Source organism: Onychostruthus taczanowskii, unplaced genomic scaffold (genome assembly GCF_017590055.1).
Source record: "Onychostruthus taczanowskii isolate IOZ18803 unplaced genomic scaffold, ASM1759005v1 scaffold23, whole genome shotgun sequence".
NCBI classification, from domain to species: Eukaryota; Metazoa; Chordata; class Aves; order Passeriformes; family Passeridae; genus Onychostruthus; species Onychostruthus taczanowskii.
This window is the reverse complement of record NW_024499573.1, coordinates 6,024,400-6,050,725: the sequence shown is the minus strand read 5'-3', so window position 1 is coordinate 6,050,725 and position 26,326 is coordinate 6,024,400. Positions and strand designations below refer to the sequence as shown.

Sequence of the window (26,326 nt, the reverse complement as noted above, 5' to 3'; positions counted from 1 at the left end):
TTCACAAGCCTGAGAATACCCGTTTTGCAACTCTTGTAATTAGAGCTCTTTTTTCCAGATACTTCAACACAATCCTAATTCAAAGTTACTGGTGTCTGTAAAATGTTTTACAATATAATTAAACATGAACATAATTTTGCACATATAATTATGCATTCTTCAACCATCAACCAAAAAATCATTAGCATGATTGAATACATAACAAAGATAGATCAAGTGTCATCTATTACCACAGTTTCATTATCAGTTCATTGTATGAACACCCAAGATTCAAATTAAAAGCCAAATTAATTAATCTATATCTATCACATATATTGAACAGATAATTTGTTGTGTGAGTTCTGATTAAACAACAGTAAATGGATTAATAAGAAAATGTATTAGTCTTGGTTGATATTTTGTCTTTCTGAGAGTCAGATTTTCCTAAAGAAAAAAGCAAAACTATTTTCTCTGCAGTTTAAAAAGTTCAATCAGCAGAGAAACTGTATGTCCTCCAGAAACTGTGGAAGCTTAAAACTACTCATGAGGTATCTCTAAGTACTTTTTGGCTTAACTCAACATATGAAATTAAGTTCTGAGCAGAACTGTGATATGTTTGTGTTTGGAGCACTGGACAGTTCTATGGGAATAGGCACCTTTATCTCCTGGGACAAGAACCTGCTGAATGTAAACCATCCACACAATACGCAGAGAAGAAACTGTAAGAATCCCGAGTGAAGTCTGGACATTTAAAACTTTGGCAGTCCATTAAAAACACACAGCTCTTAAATAAACTAAGACCTTAGAAAGGATAATCCTACAAGTACTAATCTGATTCTATTGAAGGATGTTTTATAAACTTCTCCAATTAAATAAGAAAACATATTATACATAAATATTAAACATTTCTACAGCAAATATTTCAAAGCATGAGAAGTACACAGAATAGCACAATTAAATAAGCCTTTGCACTGTGGTTAAACAAAAATGCATATAAAAATGAAAAAGTTTTAACTGACTAAATTTCATTAAGAACTGCACATATTTGCACACAACACATAACTGTTTACAAGACAGTTATATTTTAAAATTTTATGTGAGTAGCAAAACTATCCAAAATATGAATTTAAGGCCACAACATGACAGTACTTTTTTACAAGTCCTTAATTCTGGCATCATCTACAGAACTTCAGATAATGGGCCACCAAGACATTTGTAACCCAAGAGAGAAATAAGTATGATTAGTGAAGTCAATAATCATTTGCTCAGAACATTAAGACCAGAGGTATTATCTAATTTATCTGTCATTTGGTATGAATGAAAACACATATAAAACATGGCAGCAATAAGAAAAACAGGACTTGTAACATTTTTACAGAAGATGGCTTTAAAAGGTGAAATATCAATTTAACTGCACTTAGGAATAACAAGCAGTATTTCCTCAAACAATACTATTCAGTATTTATTAAAAGTCATTATTTTAAGCAATCCAAATATAACAGCTTAAATTTCTCACTAAAAGCACCTCTTAAAAAAAATTAACTTTTTTTACACCAACAAAATACAAATAAACTAGAAATTGTCCCAATGAAAACATCATATGTAGGAATAGCTGTGGTAACTCTCCAAAACAGATGATCAGAAGATGCATTCACAATGGAAACAGCAGAAATTCTGAAATTTTATTGACCCTTTGAAAAATGTAGCTGAATTCCAGAGAAAATTAATTCTTCCTCATGAGACAGTTAAAATGCAGCACTCTTTTTATGTTCCTAGGTATTTTTCCATTACTTCCATTTTGAAGAGAAGGGGGAAAGTATATACAGCAGCAGTAAGCTTTTTTAATTATTTTCAATAATTTTCTGCATTTTTCCATCTCGTGTTACTACAATTCAAGGGAAAGTTCTACAAAATGATTGGTGATTTTCGGTGAAAGAATGTGAAAGAGTAATAACACACAGTTTCTTTATCTACAAAAAAAGATCTGTGCAGAACACAAATGCAAAACCTTGAGTTGTTCTAGAAAATATGCCAAAAAAAGTATTTTCAAACTTATCCCCACACAAGACACAGAATATTTTTTCTTAGTTGTCAATACTGGCTTTATAATTTTCTGTAATACTAATAAGAAGCCAACATACATAAAAAATACATTTAGCATTATAATTGGCTAAGCTATTTTTTTTCCCTAGAACTGCCTTATTGTTAATTTGGAGAGAATGCTACACAATTGTAACACTTTTTATCAATGTTTATGGACTCCCCAGACTATTTTATCTACAAATGCTCAGCCTTCTCCAAATGGCTACCTCAAACTCTCATGTAATTACAAGTTGTCTTACAGTAAATTGAAGAAGTTGAGACTCTCCCAAGCATGACACCAGCCATGTGCTAAGCACCTGTAAATTCCGGAAACACAAATCCTGAATTAATTTGGGCATTCCTATACCATGTCTCTTTGATTTCAACTCTAAATGAAGTAAAAGTGGAAGGTAGTGTGCCATGTGAGTATGACCTTTTACAAAACATGAGAAATGGTTCATGATTTAGAGCAGAGAAGCTCTGCTGGCATTACAAGAAACAGAAAAGATAATTAGTTAAAAGAGATTCCTTGTATTATTGAGCTATCTGTTGATCCTCCCTCTCATTTTTTTGTAAAATTCTGAGAAAAATCTCAAAGATTATGACAAGTAGACTAATGAGATTGAATAATATTTTATCTTCAAACTCCATCTCATTAATAACAACACTCCATTAACAGACCAAAAAAAATTCATTAAATACAATTTATCAAAATTATTCTCTGGAGTTTAAGCAGAATGAGATTATGATTAAATTAAGAGAGTATTTTGGCTGTTTGAAGTCTTCTGCAATATTCTGGAGTGTACACACAAGGACGGGTACTTTGAGGGGAGTTGTGATCCATAAGGCTGGGTAAATGAAGGTTGGTTGAATCACTGACATAATGCATTAGCACTCTCCAAAGCACAAACATCACCTTTCATACACTGGTAATCCATTACTATTAGCAAACAAGCAGTACAGGCTTCATCCACTCACACAGCTATTTATTACATCAAGATTTGCTTCACCATGCAGTTACCCAGCATCAAGAAATAATGTGACACAGTACCAACAGGAATATTATTTTCTTGCACAGCAACCTTAATGAGCACTTAGGCTAAGCATAGCAAATACAGATCATGAGGGCCTTTTCTAAAAAGCAAAGTCGCTAAATTTATATCAGCCATACATTTCCCTTTAACTGAAGTATAGCAAACCCAGAATAAAAAGACAAAAGGAAAAAGGAAATGAAGAGAAAACCACAATATTCAATCAAACTATTCATGATTCCACCAAAAACCTAATAAATTCAGGATCCCTTAGCTGAGGCATCCAAAAGGTTATGACTGCAATACACAACTACCTTGTCTAATTAACAACTAATACTTTATTTTAACCTTAACATACCTTGGTGTGCTTTTCTTGTAAAAGAAAGTAACTAAGTAGACAATCTTCCAGACAAAAAGAAACAGCCCAAAGAATAATGAAAAATGTGTATCTTTACTACACAAAACTTTTAACTGGGTCCATGTATTATAAAGGTTCTGATCAGCAATATAAAGTCCAGTTCACAGCTAATTACTAATGATATCCCTCTAGAGTCAGCACTAGGGCCAGTATCTTTGTTAAAAACTAATGATAGCATAGAATAGACTCTGTGTTTGCAAATGATACCAGATTGGGAAGAGTGCTTGACACACTGGAAGTGAGGGCTACTATTTAAGGAACATTGGCAAGCTAAAGGAATGGCTAAGAGGAATCTCCTGATATTCAGGAGAGGCAAGTGTCCTCTGATGGAGGGGATGGAAAAGTGTCATTCAACAAGCACTGACTGGGCACTGCTTGATGGAAAGCAGCTCAGCCAAGAAGGACATGGGGATCCTGGTGGACAGCAGGTTGTACCCAAGTCAATAACGTCCTTGCAGCAAGAAAGGCCACACATTTGTCAGGCTTTCTAAGCAAGAAAGATGCCAACAGGTCAGGGGAAGTGATCCTTCCTCTGCATCCGCCACTTAGGAAATCCTGTCTGCAGCATTACGTCCAGTGCTGTGACACTGGCACACATGAGCGAGGCCAGTGGGGAGCAGAGGAACCTGGAGCACTTCACACATGAGAGGAGGCTGAGAAAACTGGGATTGCCCAGCCTTAAAGAGAAGTCTGTGAAAAGCTGCAACTACCTAAAGGGAGAATGCAAAGAACGTGAAGGCAAATTCTTCTCAGAGATACACTGAGATAAAAAAAAGGGTGGTGGACATGAGCTCCATTTAAAAAAATAATTATTTATATAAAAATTAAAATGACAGTGGAAGTAGTCAAACTCCCAAAAGAGTCCTACCCAAAGAAGCTGCAGAATTTCCATCCCCGGAATCACTCAAAACTCAACAGGGCAAGACTCCACACAGCCTGCTCTAACTCAGCCCTGTCCCATTAGATAGAGTCATGGAGGCAAGGGCAAAGGCTTGGAACACTGACTTCCAGAGGCCCCATATAACCTAAGCAGTTCTACATGTCCACCAATATTTACTAGAAACACTCATGATATCTACTGAAAACTACAAAAATATTTATAAAGACCTCACAGCTTTATTTTAAATTAGATAAAAAACAGGAACTCATGCTTTACTTTCAGTAGCAAAGGATGATCAAAGAACAGTATAAGATGACACAACTATTTGTTACAACTGACTTATTTTTTCAAGCATGAAGCTTTAAAAATAATGCTTCCTAAACCTAATAATTGAGAGAAATTATTTAACTGTATCCCTAAAGCACTGAAAGTATAAATAAGACTTCAGCATTTCTTTTTTTCTTTAAAACAAACAATAATATATTGTATTAATACTTAACATTTTTATTCAATCAAACAACAGTTTACGATCAGAATGCTATTTCTAATTTTAAAAACTTGGTTGAAGAATTTACTTATATAAATGTTCACTGACCAAGTTAAGGAAGTCTATTTACACGAATTTTAATTATACATTTCATTTAATATATAATAATTTGCTTCTGAGATGTAAACATCAATTGATGCAAGACTAAAATTACATCTAAAAAATCACATTACGAAAAGTTAGATTATTTTTAAGTGAAAAAGTACACTGATTTAACAATATTTTTAACATAAATACTTAGTTACCCAATATACAGAAATATGCCCTTATATTTTTCATATTCATTGGTATTTTAAAAAAATATATCTACAACAAAAAGTTTTACATACATTTAAGTTTATAGTGTGATTTTACACAAACATTTTTCTCCTGCCCCTGGTTTTTGATCATGAAAAATACCTTAATATCCTAGAAAAGCACAACGACAATAATAAAATATTAAGAATGTACATACAAGCAGGCAAAATCTCCTATGACAAGCACAGGCACAAAAAAAACTCCACAGTATATGTAACAAAACCGGGGAATTAATGTTTCCAAGAAGATTATCAAATATAAAGCTACACAAGAAATATTTTTTCTAAGTCATCACTGACATGCTAGTGTTGCAAATATATGCCCGGTTCTGCTTGGCAACATTTTGTTAATACTCTGTTCATTAATTTAACAAACTACCAAGAGATTATGTTTAGAATGGTCAAGCATTATCTCTTGCATTTCATTTAATTAAACCCTGTTCTAGCTATATGACAGTCAGCATTTCATGAAAGGAATTACTTTAAGGATGAAGGTAAAATATTTCAAAGTGCGCTGCTTAAACATGAAAGAATAATCTAAAATTATCCCTGCACATACTGTAATTTATCTGTAAAATTAAAGATGTTATTTCCAGAGTTCATAATTAATTGGACTCCACAGAGAAATTATGCAGGCATTCCTGATAGCAAAATGATGCACAAAGGCACAAAACAGAGTGCCGAAGGACAAGCATAAACAACCGCTGTGACTTGCCTGCATTACAGCAACCATTGAGGCTTAATGGGAAACGAATACTGGCTGCCTTTTGGATGTGGTCATTACTCTGCTGCAAAGAAATTGCCATTGAATTTTGATTATATTGCCTTAATAAAAAGTAATGAAAGAGGCTCATGCTCTAGTGGCTTTCTTTTAAATGATACACGACAGTGATCCACAAAGGCCAGTGTGCCACCAGCCAATGATGACACCTCATCTGAGGAAGGCGACGTGACCACTGCAGGTGACTGCAGTAATGGTGGCTTTTCTTGCAAACATTCTAACCAAACACTTTCAGTGTAACATCAGTTAGAAATTAATTTGCCTTTGAGACTTACCATCAATCCGACTAACAAGTTCTTCCAGCATTTTCACTTTCTTCTGGATTCCTGGCTGTGCAAATGTGTAGTTATCCTAAAGAGGAGACCACATACAAGTATTAGTTGCAGAAAAGCAAAAAAGGTTTCTTTTATTTCAATTCGTTTTCTTAATCCATGTATTTTTCTCTGTTTTTTTACAGTGTTTCTGTTTTGTGACTACATTTTCTAGGTCTGCTTCTACAGTAAAATAGTAAATCATCACTGTACAGTCCTGTGAGCCCCCACCTCTAACAAGCATAATCTGTAGAGCTATTCCCACATCAATTGCTCTCTATTTGCTAATCTAGTGAAGTTACCTTATTGCAGAAATCCAAGTAGCTTTACAAGGCCCTCATTTTACATGCCAAAATGTGCCATGTTAGATATTTTTAAGGTGATTTTTTTTTTCTCGGAAATCTACAATTCTACAAATAATGTAGGAAATACGAAAATTTAGCCTATAATCAGAGGCAGAGAAAGAATTTGATCTTTTGAAGTACAGAGTAATAACTTCAAGCAGCATAAGAAATCAAAAGTCTGTTTTAATGTACTTATAACTGTTCTGAAACCAAGATTACAGTTAATATCATGAATCAAAATCTAACACACAAGCAATGTAGCTAAAAGGGCATTATATTTGTATATATTTATTTGAATGAATTAACTCTAAATGGATTTTTAATTTGTGGATTGCAGCTCTATAACATAAACTTGAGTTTGAAATAATGAGAGCAAGAAAGATAACTCAGCTTGAAACCCAAAGTGAGCAATCTTTTTAAATAATGACAAAATTTAAATATACAGCAATGTTTCTGAATATTTAATTGAGAATCCCTCCATTCAGCTCATTTTGTTACAGTTGTCTTCCCGTTGCTCTTGAGAGATTCAAGAAAAGAAAATTATACATACATATTTTAAAAGAAAATTGCTATGTAGAAGGTTTTTTCTGTGTAACCACCACACGCACAGAAAATCAGAGTATAGGATGTTTTGCCTCAACTGCTACTGTTTGAGTAATTCCTTTATCAACTGGAGCTTATTAATCCCAAAATATTAATTTTTATTGACTTTATTTCAAATGTTAACTTGGTCTTAGAGTAGAATAAATGATTACCAGTTCATATATTTTATGTATCTGTTCATTTTCATGTTTTTCTATTTAAAACCAAAAAAAGTCTTATTGACTCTCTTGACTTTATTTACGTGGAGTTTTTTTAGGTTTTATTTGACTTATGAAACTGAACTGCAATTTAATTTTCAAATTCTGTAAAACTGCTATAAAGTGTGAAGCCTAAAAGTTCACAAGGCAAAATGATACACTAATAACTCTGTAAATTAAAGTACTTCAGCCAACAAGCAATTTACAGCATCAAAAAGTATCAAAAAGTCTACTGTATGCTCTGATCACTTGTAACTGACCACAGTAACAGCTATTTTAAAAATTATAGCAGATTCTTCTACTAATTTAGCAGTAGCCCTTTCACAGTAATTAATACTATAAATCAGTGTATAAACTAAAACAGTATGGATGAGGAAGCAAGAATAACCTGAATTTTTTACTTTTCCACCATCACCAAGTAAAACAGGCAACAATTTCAGCTTGTTGACATTATTTCACAAACAGAACATGAGCATCCTTTTTAATGCAATAAAGTACCAAAACTAAAAGAATGGAAAGAGTCACACAGAATTCAGATCTATTACAATCTCATTTCAGGAAGAAAGAAACTATCCCATGCACTGGAACACTGCCTTTTACACAAGTCTGACACACAGCTGGATTAGTCATGAATAATATCCAGGGCACAGCATCTTTAGGAAATCATAAACACTTTCTCTACAGAACGTACTCTAACAATAAAAACTGTAATCACTTTTTTTTTTTTGTCACAAAATGTTTATATACTGTTCTGTTTATTTATTTAAACAAAGTTAACTGGTGTTTCTAGAAGTAGCACTGCACTAAAAGTATAGCAGCATGGTATTTAATTATTTCCTCTGTAACAGAAGATCCTCTGTAAAAGAAGCTCCTGTATGTAACACTGAAAGTCAACACAGAGTTAAAACACTGGTGCTTCCATCATTAGTCTCTCCCCAGGTAGTGCAACTCTGGACTGTGATCTATGAATCTGAAATGACTTTCTTTCTCAAAGCCTAATTTACTCCATACAAACCTGGAAATGCAAACCAAAACTGCCATCTTGATTTGAAAATAGGTAAATTTGCTTCTCACTACATTTGATCTTTTGCCTATTTATTTCTCTGTTCATTATTTCAGCTGCAAATGAACACAGCTGGGGGTCACCCTTCTACTTGTGCTGACTCACCTAAACTGGAAAGATCTGTATTGGATTCCCCAGTACTCTCTTCTAATTAAACTGTGTTGTACATATGCCCTCCTATGACACTGGTAGTTGACTTCCTGGAGTTGTGAAACTGTGAGAAAGACTTTGTAAATGTAAAAGGTATTCTGTTACCCACTATTCTTGCTCCTTTTGTGCTTATAGACGAAGGAAAAATAGCAAAACAAAACAAAACAAAAACAAAACAAAACAAAAAAAAAAAAAAAAAAAAAAAAAAAAAAAAAAAAAAAAAAAAAAAAAAAAAAAAAAAAAAAAAAAAAAAAAAAAAAAAAAAAAAAAAAGCCAAACTCACAAAATTCATTAATTATTGCTCAGGGTTGTTGAGCCAAGACAATTATTTTCCCAATTACTTATGACTATTTCAGAGATTGTCTTTTGCTCATTATTGATGGTCAAAGTTTCAAATGAGGAAATATAAAAAAAAACTTCAGGATGAAAACTAGGAGTTCACATAAAATATCTCTTATTTCCAAACACTGTTCTTGACAGTAAGCAATCACATATGACAAAGTATGTACACCCCCTTGATAAACATAAAAATTCATGCACTGGTGTGCAATGAATATCTAAATTCCTTGATGTACTACTCAGATAGGTTCCAACACACTTTCAGTGAACTATGCTACCCCACTTCACAGCTGAATGGTTATAATATCTAGTTCAGACTGACACAACATTAGTTTCACCTTACAACACAGAAGGTTAGGACTTTATAATGTCACAAGAGATCAAAACTTGCACCAGCTTCAAATCTCTGTGCTAGTAGTCTGCATTTATTCTGCAGAAACTGGTATAACACCCTACTCCCCTGCAACGACAACTAGGTGTGGATTTCTCAAAACCTAGCTGCTATAATTTAAAACAAAATACTAACATTACAGACTTCACGGAACATTTTAAAAACTATTAAGCAATTCCTTCCTTTTTTAAGGGTAGAGAAATTTTAAATGGAAGAAACTTTGAAAAATGCTCATAACAAATTAAACTGGGACTGTCCTCCCACAGAGGGCCAGGGAAAGAGAGAGACTTCATAGGCACTAGCTGAAGAAAATCCCTCATCTTTTTCTCTTAATACGTGATGATGGGATAATTTTTAAAAAAGAAGCAGCAAGCTGAAGAGGAATGGAAAACGATCTTTCATGACCTCATGAAGAAGAAACAGAGCCAGCCAAACTAAAAGGAAAAAAACACTGTCAGTAATTTGACATAATGACTGCAGCCAAGCAGAGGCGTAGGCACAATGCTTCTCATCTTTTCAGGTCATACACACTCTTCACCAACACTGTACTGAAGAAAATATCAGAACCATTTCTAGAAGCAAATGGAAAGTTTTGACACAAAGTGCTCAAATGTTGTTTGCTCACGTTTTATCAATGAGATCAGAGCTTTTAAATATAGAGGATACACTAAGCAATCCGTATAAATCATACAGACATACAGACCTGGATGTCTATTTTCTCTACCAATGCATATTTAAGAACTGCCATGCATCAATTTAGTATGTTCAAGTGTAGTATCACATGAACAAATCTTATTTCTTATCCTCATTACGTCACAGAGATCTCCTGAATTCTTTTTTACTCATTTAAGTACTTCATTCACATATTTCTGAATTCTCTAAGCAAACTCCTATTAAAAATCTTGGTTCACCTTGCTCAGAAAGTTATGCAAAAAGAGAGGGGCAGGAGGGAGGGAAGCATGACACCAGATAATGATAGCCACTAAGTATATTAACACTGTCAATGCAAGCACACTTCACCCAAAATGTTTCTTGAAGATAGATTATAATGTAAATTCACTCCTGAGTACTGCTCAGGATGGAGTGTGCATGCACAAGAACAAACACACAAGTGTGCTGAACTATGCTGCTGGCACAGTCCATGGCATGTTCCATTATTACTCCAAGACACTTTCTTTAGAAGAAAAGGTCTGTCAACCACTACAACTATTAAGCCTTACTTTTCAAAATGCAAAATTTCCTAAGTAGTAGGAAAAATATTTACGAAGCATTGCAGCCCAAAATTTTTTAAATGCAAAATGGTATCTTACTTATTCCTACATAACAGGACAAAAAACCCCAACAGTTTATTAAAATGTGGGTATTGATTCTCGTGTTAGAGTAGCACCCATAGAGTCAGAACCCAAGATCCAACCTTCTACTGGTCTGTATAGTCAAACCTCAGTTTAACCCACGTGGATGGATTATAAATTACAGAAACTGTTAAAGTAGCAATGACAAAAGAGCTCAGGGTATATTTTTGGATTACAGCATAGGCCAGGCAACAGTTCAAATCTGGATAAGAGTTAGAAATCATAAATACAAACATGTACAATTCCAAAAGCTGATGCTGCAAATTTTAGGTAGAGGATAAAATATTTTTATGCTGAAGTATACTGACAGCACAGTATACTTCATCTACTGATTACAAATAGATTTGCTGTCTTCCTGAAAATTTTACTCTCAGTGACAGACTGGAAAACTACATTATTATGCAGAAACTTGTGCAGGAGTTCAATGAAAAGGTACAAAGAAAGCTATATTTGACCTATTTTTCCTTTAAAATAAACCAGGGAGGTCCTGTGAGGAATTTTCAGAAGACTTAATTCTGCACATTCTTCTCAACAACTGAAATGCACGTTCATATTATTTATTGGATCCGGCTTTCCAAGCACCATTCCTTCCTTCCATCCCTCCATCTATCCATCCATCCATCCATCCATCCGTCATTCAGACATATGTAAGTACCAACTTTCCATAACCCAGGAGTAAGAACTCTGTAGGATTCCCTTTGAAGGTCATAAATCTTGCTATTTTATCAGACACAGAAATAGCTAATATGTACCTCAGCACACTCTAATCCCTGGATATGAATTATCTCACTATTCTAATAATTACCAGGCCCTGATAAATGATTATATTAATATTTTAGTGCTATTTTTAATACATGTGGTTAGATCATTATGCAGTGCATGTATTTCCCCTTTGGTTATTTTATTACCAGTATACTTGAACTTAAAATGAAAAGTTATACTCTATTTTATACATGAACATTACATTTTCAGGTGGCACAGATCAATGTGAACTTTTTACTTGAATGTTAATGAGACACTATTGAGGAAAGTGTTATAAAGGACAATTTAGTAATAAAAAAAGAGTTAATAATCTGGATATATGGGAATGTCTACTTAATTACATAGAAAAAATACTCATGGGATAATTCTAGTTTTCCCATATGAACAGCCACAAATGAAAATACAAAAATGCTCATGCATCATCTACAGTTTAGAAGAGTTGTAAAGACAACCAGCTTTATCACACACAGAGAAGATATATTTTGCATATGGCCACACAGCCTCAGCACCAGGTTTTCATAAATCAGCACAAACCAGCACATCTTGCAAGAATACAGGCTGGAGACGAGTTCTGTGCCAAAGGACCTGAAATCTCAGCAGACAGAAAGCTCAGACTGAGTCACTGGTGAGCCCTAACAAAGCCACCAGCAGACTGCTGGCCCATGGAGGGACGTGATTGGCTGCCCAAAGCCAAATCATCTGGAACAAGCTGCTCAAGGCCATGTGGACTCTGGGTTTGAACTTCCAGAATGAGGATTCTACAACCTCTCTGACCAAACAGTTCCAGAGTTCAATCTTTACTGTGTAGATTTTCCTTCAAATGTTTAAAAATAATTTCTTGTATTTCAAGACCATATCTGAAATACCACATCCAGTTTTAAGGACCCTGATACAAGAAAAAGGTAATAAACTTCAGAATAGATTGAAACAAGAGCAAAAGGTCACCAAGATCCTAAGAGAGATGGAGCACGTGTTCTTTGAGAGGTTGGGAAACCTGGGCTTGCTCAGCCTGAAGAAAAGACAGCTCTAGAAGCATCTAATCACAGCCTAATAAAACCTAAGTTATCAAGATGACAAACCTCCATTTCAATAGTGGTGCCCAGTGGGGAAAGCAGCAAAGAGATGAGCAGCATAAACAAGAAATGTTCCATTGGGGAGAACCTTCAACATAAGGCCGAGGAAGCAGTGGAATCGGTTAACCACCAGAGACTGTGAAGTCTCTGTCCTTGCAGGGTTCAAGACCCAGCTGGACACAGCCTTGAGAAACTCAGTCTGACCTCAGAGCTGGCCCTACATTGCACAGAATTATCCCATGTTCTTATGATTTCAAAAGATCTCATTTGTACTCCTGACATAAATAACAAGCAACTGCAGTGAGGCACAGTCCTTTTGGGACAAAAACTAAAGAAAAAATCAGAGCATAGACTCAGGAAGCACTGGAAAGGAAAACCATTACACACATCATCAAAATTGACTGTGATAAGACAGCTACAGATTTCAAGATTAAATGATATTTTAGAAAAAGAAATTTATATTTAAAAACTCCTGGTATTTGTTAGATCAATTTTTAAAACTTCAATCAAACTGTGATATGACACATGTGCAGACACTTAAAAGCCTAAACTTAGAGACAACCAACCAAGAAAGAAGATGCAAAGTAATCTAAGAACAAAAAATAGATTAAATTATCATGCAAGCTTAAACATTAACTACTGGAAAAGTTCTGCAAACTCTCTAGCTTAAGCAAAAAACATACTTGCATAGGAACCTCCAGATGACAAAAAACAGCACAGAGCAATCTGCTAAAGCGACAGATGATCTGAACAACATTTTATTTTTTCTCTCAGCTGAGAACTGTATGCATGTCAGGAAGTTACATGTTCTTTATTGCACAGGTCTCTGTGGTTCAAAGATGCATTCTTATATTAAAAATACACGGTCACATTAGATACGTAAGGGAAGAAGGTAAGATGAGTGAGGAATGAAGAAATAATAGATACTATGTGTGGTAAAACTCCAGCAAGAAAGGCATATGTCTTAATAACACCTTTGACAATTCAAGAACCAAGAAAATGAGACCATCTGGATAGACGGGAAAAATAAATGAGTTTTCTGTTAAGAATAACAAAGGGGTACAAATACAATCATACAACCATTCTTCCATTACACCCTTCTGCATTGAAAAGACAAAACACACAAAAAAATGTATCTAGCTCATATTAGCCAAAAATTTCACACGATGACCCTAACAGTTATCAAAGCACACGCTTTAAACTTATGCAATACTGGTAGGGCAACATGAAATGGAAATTCATATTGACAAATAAATTAATGGAAACACTCTGCAGAGATTCTTTGATTGCAGTTACCACATGTCACATATCCCTGTACAGTTTATTCAGACATCTCAAGCCAAATCATCACATACAATACATAGGAGTCTTCTATGCCATATTTTCAGAGAGAAATTATTGTGCATCCAGAATGCAAGTCAGCCAGAACTATAGCATTACACAATGAGTCCACGGGGAATCTTAAAAGTTCATGTAGTCCAAACCTCCTGCTGTGGGCAGGGACAGCTCCAGCTCGATCACGCTGTTTTACAGCCACATCAGTCCTGACCTTGAACACTTCCAGGAAGAGAACATCCACAACATCTTGGGGCTCCCTCATCATAGAAAATGTACTCCTTATGCCCAATCTAAATCTACTCTGTTTTAAATGTTGCCCCTTGTCCTATCACTACAGGCCCTGGCAAAAAGTCTCTCTCCAGCTTTATTAAAAGCTCCTTTTAAGTATGAAAGGTTACAGTAACTTCTCCCCAGAGCCTTCTCTTCTCCAGGCTGAACAACCTCAATATTCTCAGCCTTTCCTTATGGGAGAGATGCTCCAGCCCTCTGATCACCTTCATGGCTCTCCTGTGAACTCACTCCAACAGGTCCACGTCTGCCCTGTGCTGGGATCCCTGAAATGGCTGCAGCACTCCAGCTGGGCACTCACAAAAACCTGAGGGGCAAAATCCCCTCCCTCACCTTGCTGCCCACCTGCCTTGCATGCAGCCCAGGACACAGCTGGCTTTCCGGGCTGCAAGTGCTCACTGCCAGTCCTGTCCACCAGTATCCCTAGTCCTTCTCCACAGGGAAGAGACAAACAACTCTACAAACAACTCTACCTGCAACTACATGACTGTTTTATCTGTTAAGTAAAGTGGTATCATCACAGAAAGGAAACAAAACAGGAGAATGGGAGAAGAAAAACAAGAAACCCTTTTACTTCAGCAGCATGGCAGTTGCACTGAATTAACTGTAACATCATTAGTCACACCACTAGCATAATCTTTCAAGCCTTCTTTTGATGGATGAGTGCATCCCTGAATACATCCAACACTACTCCATTTATATAACAGCTTAAATTTTCATTGATGCAGTTTAATTCCATTGCAATTGGTTTCCATATTTTGCTTCTCAGTACCTGATAGTTTTGTATGAAAACAGAATTTTAAGGAGAAATTGCCTAATCTGTGAACTTCCTTTCCTAGGAAAAAAATAAAGCAACAGGCCACTGACAATGATGTTCCAGAAGCACAGAAGGAAGGCTTGCATTTCTTTACCTGGCTTTCTTCCTTCCCAGTAGATTTCAAGCTCTCACTTTTTTTCTTTATAACTCTTCACATATTTTTGCTATGTTGTCAAATATTTCAAAATTTAGAAGGTCTGAGACATTGAAATAAGGAAACCAGCATTTGTTACAGGAACTGATGTGGGAAAATGACTGTGAATTTCAAAAGTGCTACACAGAACACTGAGCTTTAACCAGGAAAAATACACTTAAAACACCTTCAAAAAAGTTAAAGCCTTTTGTTGCTGACTCAATCCTAGAACCATTTTGTCAAAAATGAACTCTTTTACAAGGTTCAATTCCCAATGAGCCTTAGCCAATGAAACATTCATATTAAAATGTCATAGGAAAGAATGTTGTAGATACTTCTAATCTTCATAAACTTTTAAGCCCATGAACATTTACACAAAAATCTACAATTATTAGACTCCAACTTGCTGCCTGTAACAGAAAAATTGTGACTTCATTTATAGCCTTTCCACAGAGAAAAAAAATCAAACTCTCAGTGAAGTAGCATAAGTGCCAAATTTTAAATGGGTATTTTAAAAATATGAAGATAATTTCAGGAACTATTAAGACAGCAATCACTTACAGGTTGCTATATTAACAACTGAAAAATTAATAAATAAGCCAGGTTTTTACCACCTCAGTGAGATTCTGAGCAACTATTCTTCATGCTTGGTAACAGATTTGCAAAACATCCATCTAGAACTGGATGTTTCTGTTCTGCTCTGAACAGCACACACAATGAAACATGCAGGCATTTTGATGAACAGAAGTTCCATGGGTTTTTTTTTCCTTTTCCCTTCTTTTATTTCTATGCCAAACTCACAGTGGATTTCTCCAATAGGAAAATCAACTTTTCTCCTGTTTTTCATAGATATACTCTTTTTCAGCCTTAAAGTAGTTCAAAGCCATTATATTAATCAGTTAACTCCACAACTTACAGACAGGAAAAATCAATTTACCTGAATGCCATCAAGCAACTTGCTCATGCACCAATAACTGTCAGCTTCTATGTTCTGCAGTATTTCTTCAGGTAGACTGGAAACATCAAAATTTTCCACTTCTTCTTCTTCTGTTTCAGGAAAAGAGAGAGAAAGACAAGTCAATGAAATGCACAGAATAAATAAAGCAAAAATGAGGAAAATAATTGAAAACAAAGACAACCACCACTTATCTTCTAGTCAGAAACCAATACACATTTACTTTAACAGGGCCTAAATGAATAATTTATTGCTTAACTGTGTCATCTAATGGCTTTAAATGTTAATGAATACTTAATTTCTTGCACACTGCGAAAATCTCAAATCATGCCTGGTTAACCAGAATTAATATATAATAAATCACTTTATTCTAAACATTTCACACCTGAAAGAGGATCAGAAGCACTTTGAGAGCCCTCAAGCTATATATGAACAATCCCTGAAGAAGATGACTATGTTTGCACCACACACAGAATGTGCAAATATGTTGCCAGTCTTCACAGAAGAAAAAGCCCTGAAAATACTTCTCAGAAAAGCACTGAACTACAACTTGAATTTAGAAAAGAAAAATCTTTCCAAATAGAAAAGAAAAGTAATGATGTATCTACCACAGCAGGAAACAAAACTTTGGTACATGTTCCACATATTAATTCACAAAAAAAAAAAGTCTTACAGTTATAGAGTTTATTTTATTTTCATAAATCAGTGCCCCACTGGGAAAAAAAAGTTCTTGTTAATATTTATAACTTTCATTTTAATATTTCAAATAGCAAAAAAAGAAGCAACCCATTCTCACTCTGTCTCACTATGTCTACAGAAAAAAAACAGTAAATGTACCAGAGTTCCTCGTATTTATATAAAACACAAACATATTCTGAAGCGTCTTCCCTTGGAATGAAGTCTTCAGGCCCTCTCCACCTAACATTTGCTGAAAGAATGAGATTACAACTACTTTGACAATGTGCTCCTTTGCAAATTTTCTGCCTTGAAGCACCTTTTCTTTTCATGACACTGGTATGACATTTCTGAAAGAAAAGTTAGTTATAAACCATAGCACAACACACATGGGTATGAAAAGATAACAAATGAAAAAGACTTTTTATGTTCTCTTTCTCATCTTTCTTATCTTACCTCATTTTTGTCTCTCTCTTTCAAAATCTACCATTTCGCACTATATTCTCACATCAAGTTTTAAACCAACAAAAAAGCTGAAGATCCATACAAACATCAAAGTGGGCATCTTCACCTCCCTTCACAGCCAACAAAGAAGACCAAGAAGTGACAGAGTACTACCTGACTTGTTCTAAACTAGAAAGATAAATAAATCAGATGAATCACATTTTTAAAAAATCTTGCTTCTCAGCATTAGCTAGAATTTGCTCTTAAAAGGATTGTCTCAGAATGCAGACCTTTAAACTGTGGAAGTCTAAACTAAGCTGAAATAAAGCTTAAAAAACACCCACCAAATGATCTACTGCCCTGTGACTGAACTGCCTGCAAGTTGTAAGAAAACCAGGGCAGTTTGTAGGCAGGCTAAATGATGCAACCTGGACAGCAACAACACTCCAGCATTAATATTTTGGAAAAACTAGATTCTTATTGTTCTAATAAAGATGGATTATCAAACTAGAATGACCAATTTTTATTCCCCTCAGAAAATACAATATAGCTTTTAAGAAAGCTAAATTATCTTTCATTATCTTTCAATGGTTCCAATTACTGTTCATCAGAGGTATGTTCTCCAAGCACAAAGAGGAAGTCAGGACAGGCCTTTCTGAAAAGAACACAGGTCTGACACAAGTTTACTACTCTAAGTAAAACTGTCATTATTCCACAGGGAACAACAACAGACGTTGATAGCTTTTAGGAGTCTTTCTTCACTGAAAGAATTGGCAGTCTCCAATTACAATGTTACAGAACCAAATGCTCAGCCATTACAGACATAAAAATAGCAGGTTTATGTAGTACTTGTCCTGCTGTCTTGTTTTGCCTCCCCTCTGAAGATCTATCCAAGAACATTTTGCTTTTCTGTGGCTTAAAGAGACTGATAGAATTTCCATAAGCCTCTTAAACACAAAATAGTTATTCAAGATCTTTTATATGTTCTTTAAATATATAAGATACTTTTAGACCAATTTTCAATCTCATTGTGCTTTCAATGCATCACACTAAGTCATCTCTTCTAAAGACAGATAATAAAGTTTTGAAATTAAAAAAATTTAATTAAGTGTTTCAGGCAACTCAGTTGTATTTCTATTGTACTCTAGCAGTATTTCCCCTGTGTAAAGCAACTGTGTCAAACTTTGGCTTAAAATTCTGCAACCATGTATTTCAACAAATAAATCTAATTACTTGAAGCTATAATACAATACAGCTTCATTAAATCAGCTAAGATGTATATTTTTGGATATGTTAAGTTAACTAGTACTTTTTGATTCAAATGTGGTCTATGATGAAGAAGGAGCAGCGCTGTGGAAGCACCCAAGAACTCTTCTAATAAAGATGGCACAGCATCACAAAAGCAAAGTCTCAATCAAGGAAGTGCTCAGTGATGTCAATGGTTTCTGCTGCACCAATCCACCTTACCGCGCTACACTTCACTGAGGAAGTTCAAACTGACACTGAATATCCAAAGAACCCTTTTCCAAAGGACAAATGAAATTTAAAAAGGCCATCCCTTTTTACAAGCTCCAATTAAGGAACATTTGATTGGCAGAATGCCATGCAAAATCATAATCTACATATTTAGAATTTATTCATTTATTTGGGTATGCACATAGTGCAAAATGTTTCTTTTCCTCTGCAGTTTTAAGGAGAAAAGCAATCAAGCCCCATGTTGCTCTCTCTCTTTTTTTTTTCTTTTTCTTAGTTGGATGAAGAAATAAACAGGAAAAGTTCTATAAAAGTTCTGAAAGGAAGACAAGGGATTTCAGAAAAAACAGAAGGAAAAATGACAAAACACCCATCCCAAAAGTATGTAAGATCTCATTTGTGCTTGAGAACATAATTGCAATTTCTGGTTTTAAATAACTTTAAATTTCTTTTCAATGAGTGAAATCTGAATGGACAGTAACATAAAGACTGAATAAAAGAATGTGGACAGAAATAGCAGGCCAGTGTGTGCAATATCTGGGGGAGAAAAGATCACTGCCTAAAACTTCCCAATTATGAAGTCTTACAGTTTCCTGTGGAGATCTTTATCATATTATCTATACAACTGTAAAAGACAAGAAAATGCCTGGTTGCCTGAAGGAGAACTGTAGTAGCATGGAGTCTATGACATGCTGATCTGAATATGTGCATTGCTGTAAGCATGGTATTAGCTCTTCTTTACTCACTCCCAGGGTATGCTTCTAAAACTTCCCACCATGCAAAAAGACTAACTTTGTCTAAACAGCTCTAACTGTATCCACTCACAAAGGCAGAGACATAAGAATAAAATCAAAATTTAAAAAAATACTGCTTACAGCTACTTACAGATTTAGTTTCCCAATGACAGCAGAAGGTAAACATGCTAAACAGTTTGCCTCCATTAAAAGTAGGTTTTAATTCAAGATTAAGCCTAATGGATGATTTTCATTGAAGTTGTTCAGAATGTTAAAATTAAGTTCACAACTGATCTTGGTCTTTTAGCTGTAATAGACTTCTTCTAAAGAGTGCTGGAATTTTAACTTTTCAGTACAGATCAGGGGTTAAAATACATGCAACCAACAAAAAGGTAGTTTGCATTCAGAACTTCTCTAAACCTGCTACTGACACCAAAACTCAATCTTTATAAAGTGTGAAAAAAATGAATGTAACTTGCTAGTTTTCATACTTCATTACACCAAGCAAGTTCCTACAAAAGATATCTCCACTAAATAAAGCACACATTCTCTCAAAGGATTTTTTAATGAAACAAACATTTAATTGTGTTACTAATGTTTTAACTTTAGCTTTTTATCTTGAAATTGCTTCTCAACACTCAGAATCAGCAAAACTCAGATGAATTCACTGGAGTGTGAGGTAGGGGATAAAATGGATGGCAGGGTAAAAAAGACCTAGTGCTGAAGCCCAAAACAGACTGCAATATCACCAATAAATTATGATTGCTCTTTACATACACTCAATATACAAAATAATACATAAGAACATGAGATCAGTTAATGAGCTGAACATTTTAATTTTGGAGATTTTTAGCACTATTTTGTGTGAATGTAGAAAAAGCATTACCACATATGAGAAGTCCACAAAACGTATCTCTTGCAGCAGTGCAAGGAAACCATTCTGACCACAGATGCACAGGTGTTTCTCTGTATAAAGCTCACTGTGCTGCTGTCTACTTCAGATGTCACAGCTTCAGGCAGACCTAACATAAAGGTTACCACCCAAGTATGCAAAGTACAAATAAAATCATACACACATGATTGCATGCAGAGATGCACAGCAATATTTCTACACTAGATCTTACATATTCCACTCCAAATTCAGCTTTCAAAAAGCCTTATGAAACACCTATTCAGTGACTGCTGCACTAAGGCAATGTCTTTCTAAGAAGATCAGGACATAACAGAGCATTTAAATGTAAATTATTTCAGTAACAATTTCCTAATTAAATATGTATATTACCATATCAATATCTCCCATTGAAAAAGTCCTAGTTACATATTAATCTCGACAGAAATAGCTCTTGAGCTGTTAAGGATGAATCACCGAAGTAAAACCTTCGCTCTTCTCTGTGGTGCTGCAGTCACAAAGTTAAAATTTTAAAAAAACTTTAATCATCTCATCAGTCCTGGCTTAGGTAAACATGACCTTACTTCATTTCAAATATTCTCCTATAACCAGTCATGTTCTCACATACAAGATATATTGACAAGTTGTCTATTTTAACATTGTTAATAATCTTACAATTGTTTCCAATTGATCCTCCACAATATCCTTCAAATGCAACAGGAAGCAAGATAAAGATCCTTATACACCAGTGTAAGAATGGTGTTTCAAACATTAATCATTATATCCTATTCATATGAATTCTCTAAATAATTTTGCTGCACATGGCGACTGTTACAATCTTGTGTGACCTGGCAAGCAAGGTAAATCATCCTGTCCAAAAACACCGTCACATGGACTGAACTTCTATGCTCATCAAAATTAATGTATGACCCTGCAAATACTCTCAATTTGCTCTGCCACAAAGCGTATATACTTCATACACTTTTCCTTTAATTCCTGATTCTGTATGAAAGTAATCAGTAAAACATTCAGAGACTTCCTTTAGTGGTCCTACATTGCTTGCCAGTAAGATCTTTTCTACGCAGGCTTTTCCTTGGCTAGATTTTCATTATCTATTTTTCTTCCTCACTAAATAATCCAGAATTTGCCTTTATTTCATATTCATAAGCCACTGCACATATATACAAAAAAAAGACATGTTTTTAAGGATGGTGAATTTATTTGAAAAATGGAAACTCTCAGGTCACATTGCAAATTAAACAAGACATAGGCTGCAGGCTGAGATTACTGCTTCATGAGTCAGACAGAAGGAAGATTAAAAGCTCTATGGCCAAAACACGGTACAAAGGAGAATTAAGTAAAACTGGTGGTGCCAACATGTCTTTGACTCACAGAACTTGCATAATGCCAAACACAGGACAGAGAACCTCTTCCACACAGGTGAGAAATCAGCCAGTAAATGCAGTTTGAAATTAGATGAGTATAAGCCACATCCTTGGGCATGACATTATTATTAAACAGAAGCCTTCAAAGCTTGTAAGATGGCAGCTCGCATTAAAAACAGATTTCAGCAACAATGAACACAATGATCAGAACAAATTCCTCTCACAGTACTCACTTCAATGGGTTTGCTACTCTCAACCAAAATAACTTGCCAGGGAGAAACTGTGCATGTAACACCAAATTAAGGAACTCATAATTAGCAACCAGTATGCATGGTGAGCACAGGATGCTGACGAGTATTTTCTTAGAATGCCACATAAGGGAATTCCCTGAGAAATCCAAAAGGTGCTTGGAGATTAGGAAATGAAAGATTAAAGGTTGAACATGTCTCCCACATTGCATTTTTAATTAACTAGTTTGTGCTTCATCATTTAATTTTTTAAAGCAACACACATATCCACAAAGACATAGAGACAAAACACCTAGTGTGGGACAAGAGCAAGCCATAGTGTGGTCAAAAAAGTTTAAAGCAAACCTCAGGAACACAGGTTCCCTGTGTTCAGGTATGGGATTGAATAGACACTTAATTCAGAACTATCACCCTAGCACTGCAAAAGCCTTCAAAGAGAATCTATAAATTAATGTAGTTTTGAAAAATAACTATTTATTTGAGATGGAAAAAAGTCAACTGCACTAAAAGCTACAACATATTTAAAAGATAAAGAAACAGACATATCTATCTGCATATGCAGGGGTGAACTTTAAAAGTACTTCAAAAGAAAGAACTTTAAAATTAATACTTTGTTATTGAAAATATTTTTAAAAAAAGAGAAAAGTCAAAAAAAGAAATTGTCTTGCATGTAATTACATAATAATAGAAGGAAGGCAAAGAGAACTCGTTTGAACAATTTCATAAATAGCAATATGTTTAATACATTTTCTGGAAAACTTAAAGGTTCAACTCTAACTTGGGTAAATATAAAAGCAATACAAATTATCCAAGAACTTGTATGTGAATATAAAAACTACTAAAAAATTCAGAAACGTAATTTTTCCCAAGACTGAAGACTCAAAAATTTGCCACTGTCACAACAGCTCATCAACCATTTACATATGACCATAACTCTCTGTAAGTAAAATTTCGCTCACTCATGAAACTTTATTTTGTCATTTGAATGGCATAACAAAACAACTTCTCAAAGTAAAATGGGCAGCAGAGGAAACAACTGTCCCTCATGCCCACGTGTCTGTGACTGTGGCAGTTTCCTGCAACCCACACTGTGCAATATCCAATTTTCAATTGGATATATATCAATTTTCTTAACCAAAATTACATGCTTCTGTGTTTTGTAATCTCCCACATCATTCACGGCTAATAAGAAATTCACCTAACAGATTTCTTGCCTTATTTACAACAGAAATTAAGTAACATCCATTATTCCTGCTTTTTAGCACAAACTGCAAATACTGAATTTGAAGAAGCAAATTTGAGGAGAATGCACTCCACAGGGAAAAACTACTTCTTCTACTGCTTAATTGCTGAATGCATTCCTTAACTACCTTAATCTGCTGTGACTTACACTTTCCTAATGGAACTGCTAAGTGTGCTGCCGAGGCAAAAAAGCCACAAGGCTTGCTTATTTCATAAAATTCAAACATACATTTATATATTGCATAAGTATTTATTGTCAAGATAAAGAAATACCTCTAGGAAAAAACAAAGCCTGCTCTGTCTGTTGAAAAATAATAGTATGATCTCTGATTTTCTCCAGCAGTGTTACTGTAAGAAAGGTAGTTATCTGTAAATTTCAGTCATACCACAGTAAATTTTTATGTCATAATTAACTAAAGATGGAACACACAAATGCGTTCACAAATGTTTTTGATGAAAATGCAATAGATACGCCAATTTTTTTAGAGTACTGGGGTTTGTCAAAATGAATGTTCTATAAAAGCATAAACTACTTTCTGCTTCTATGAAATAATGTAATGAAAGCCTACAGAAGAAAAACTGTTTTACAAGAAAACTTTTTTCCCTTTTTTTCATTCTTGTGCTCAAGTACACAATTTTTCACTTCTCTTTTAAAAATTGGTTTTCCACAGCTTAAAGCAAAATTTAAATAATCATATTTCTCAAATAAGAAACCAGCAAAATATCCCCATGCTAAGGAAAAACCCAATTACTTCATTACTATGATTAAAAATGGTTTACATTTAAATTACAAATTTGAATGCAATTTGAAATTTCATTCAAATTGAAGTTTCAGCACACAAACTTCTGACAAATTTATCTGTATTGGTTGACACCTATAAATTATTAACTAACCATGCATCTCATTGAAAATAAGACAAAAAATTTTTCTTACAATTCTTTTTAAAGGACTGATCCACCAAATTTGAAAATTTTCTCTTAGATGTTCAGCTGCTACTGATCTGTGCAACAGGATTGGAATGTTATGCTTTTGGCATTTGTAAAGCATGTTGTCATTGCTTAAGCATTGCTCTTTCTCTTTTAGCTTTTCTTCCCACAAGTTACTTCCTAATAAACACACAAAGCTTGATATTGGGATGTCAAAAGCCACTTTTAATGGCACAAAAGCCATTATATTAATTTCCCAGTCTGTTGGAAAGCAGTCTTGAGAAGTCTTAGATCTGGAAGTATAAGCACTTCTGTGCTGCTTCACTGAAGAGAGATGATCACTAATTAGAGCTATATGGAGACCATGGGGAGAGGAGAAATAAGAATGCAGAAGCCAAAACTAAAATATGCTGCTCCCTTTGGAATACATGTCTCTCCCATAGCTATATTTATTGCAATTAACTTCCTTCTTCACAATTCTCCCATTTTTATACGTGAAGAAATTTTTTGGCTTCTCTTCAATTTTAGTTTACTGCTTCTACCACTATTCAAGATTTTTTTTTTCTATTTATTGCCAATATTTCCAGTCTGTAGTTTCAAACAGAATACCCTTCACTAATGTCTCATTACTTCCTCATAGTACGAGTCTATTAGTTTCTTAATTGCCTTCAAAAATAAGACAATATAAACCACAAAATGTATTTCAAACTTGGAAAATGCACCGGTTTTTGCATTAGCATTCATATTATAAAATTAATTTCATTTTTAAAACACTGGGAGTGGGCACTAAGCATCATGAAATACCACATCTTCTTTAGACAGATACATTTGAAAATTTAGAAACACACATATAGATGCAAAACAAACTTTAAAAGCAGGTAATTTAAATCCACATCATCCTAGGCAGTAAAAGAAGACTTTCATTGACAGATTTGTTTTAATATATACATGGGGAACTACAATTCTTTTTTTCTCAAGTTCTTTTTAGTATACGTCAGAGAAGAAAAAAAAAGCAATCTTGAATGATACAAACTTGAATGATTTAAAAGACAAATCTGAGTTAGCTGAAAACATCAAACACTTCAAATCAATAGTAAGTCTAGAGCTGACTTATTTATTCTGATTACTTAATTCTTTTTAGTATACGTCAGAGAAGAAAAAAAAAGCAATCTTGAATGATACAAACTTGAATGATTTAAAAGACAAATCTGAGTTAGCTGAAAACATCAAACACTTCAAATCAATAGCAAGTCTGACTTATTTATTCTGATTACTTACAACAGAAGTTTGAGTAGTCCCATTTGACCGAAGAATTTTTTTATTAATTCAGAGATTTCTTCTATATATATCTCTTATAGAAAAAATCTAAATGAACACCTCTTATTCTGCCCATAAGACAGGATTTAGAAAGTTCCTCACAAGAAATATCTAAGCAAAAATCCATACAATCTCCTGCTATGAGGTGGTATTTTATAGGTTCCACCAGATCTCGTTCAGACTTTTTGCCTCTTTGATATACTTCCAGACACTAATATGATTGAAGAAATTTTTATCAGTAACTTTCAAGTTCCTACTTGGCTTTTCCTCTGAAGTGCAAAACTATGACAGTCATCTAAAAGATGGGCTTTACAAGGGCTTGAACTCCCCAGTTACTTTTTTAAAAAGTATTCACTCTAAATCACAGCTTTGCCACAAAAATTCAATGGAGGGTGGGCCATACACCATAGTGTGCTGGTCAGTATCCTCCAGACACACTTCTTTGATATGACATGAAAGCATGCAATAAATATTTAAAACAAACAAAAAAAAAATTAAAATAAAGGCTAACCCAAAACACTGAATTCCACCCACAGATGCCTCCACTCGCAAGAATGGGGAGTGCAGTACAACAAATAACACGAAGCTGTAAGTTTAAGGGAACATAATCCAATTATTTTTGCTCTAACATCAATAAGAAAACTTTGTAATGTTAGGAAGAGTAGGAAGATGATTGTAATCTCACACCTACAGATGTAGTCAAAAACGTTTTTATGAATCGGCAACTGCCAATTTTTCCGTTCCTATCTTATGCCACCAAAGATTAAAAATTTTCATTTAATTCCCTACTTCACAGGACAGCCAGTCATATACATCCTTAAGAAAAGAACATTTGATTTAAACAGTGGTACACTGAAGCTAT

General features: G+C 34.5%; 1 protein-coding gene across 1 annotated transcript in view; it reads right to left on the bottom strand.

The window, feature by feature from the left end:
• TBC1D22A (TBC1 domain family member 22A) overlaps positions 1-26,326 on the bottom strand; it is a 140,998-nt gene that overhangs the window by 73,718 nt on the left and 40,954 nt on the right. Inside the window, exons 9-10 of the mRNA XM_041405396.1 lie at positions 16,113-16,222; positions 6,290-6,365 (exon numbers count right to left, since the gene is read on the bottom strand). Coding sequence (XP_041261330.1) covers positions 6,290-6,365; positions 16,113-16,222 — 186 coding nt within the window. The remainder of the gene's footprint in view (positions 1-6,289; positions 6,366-16,112; positions 16,223-26,326) is intronic.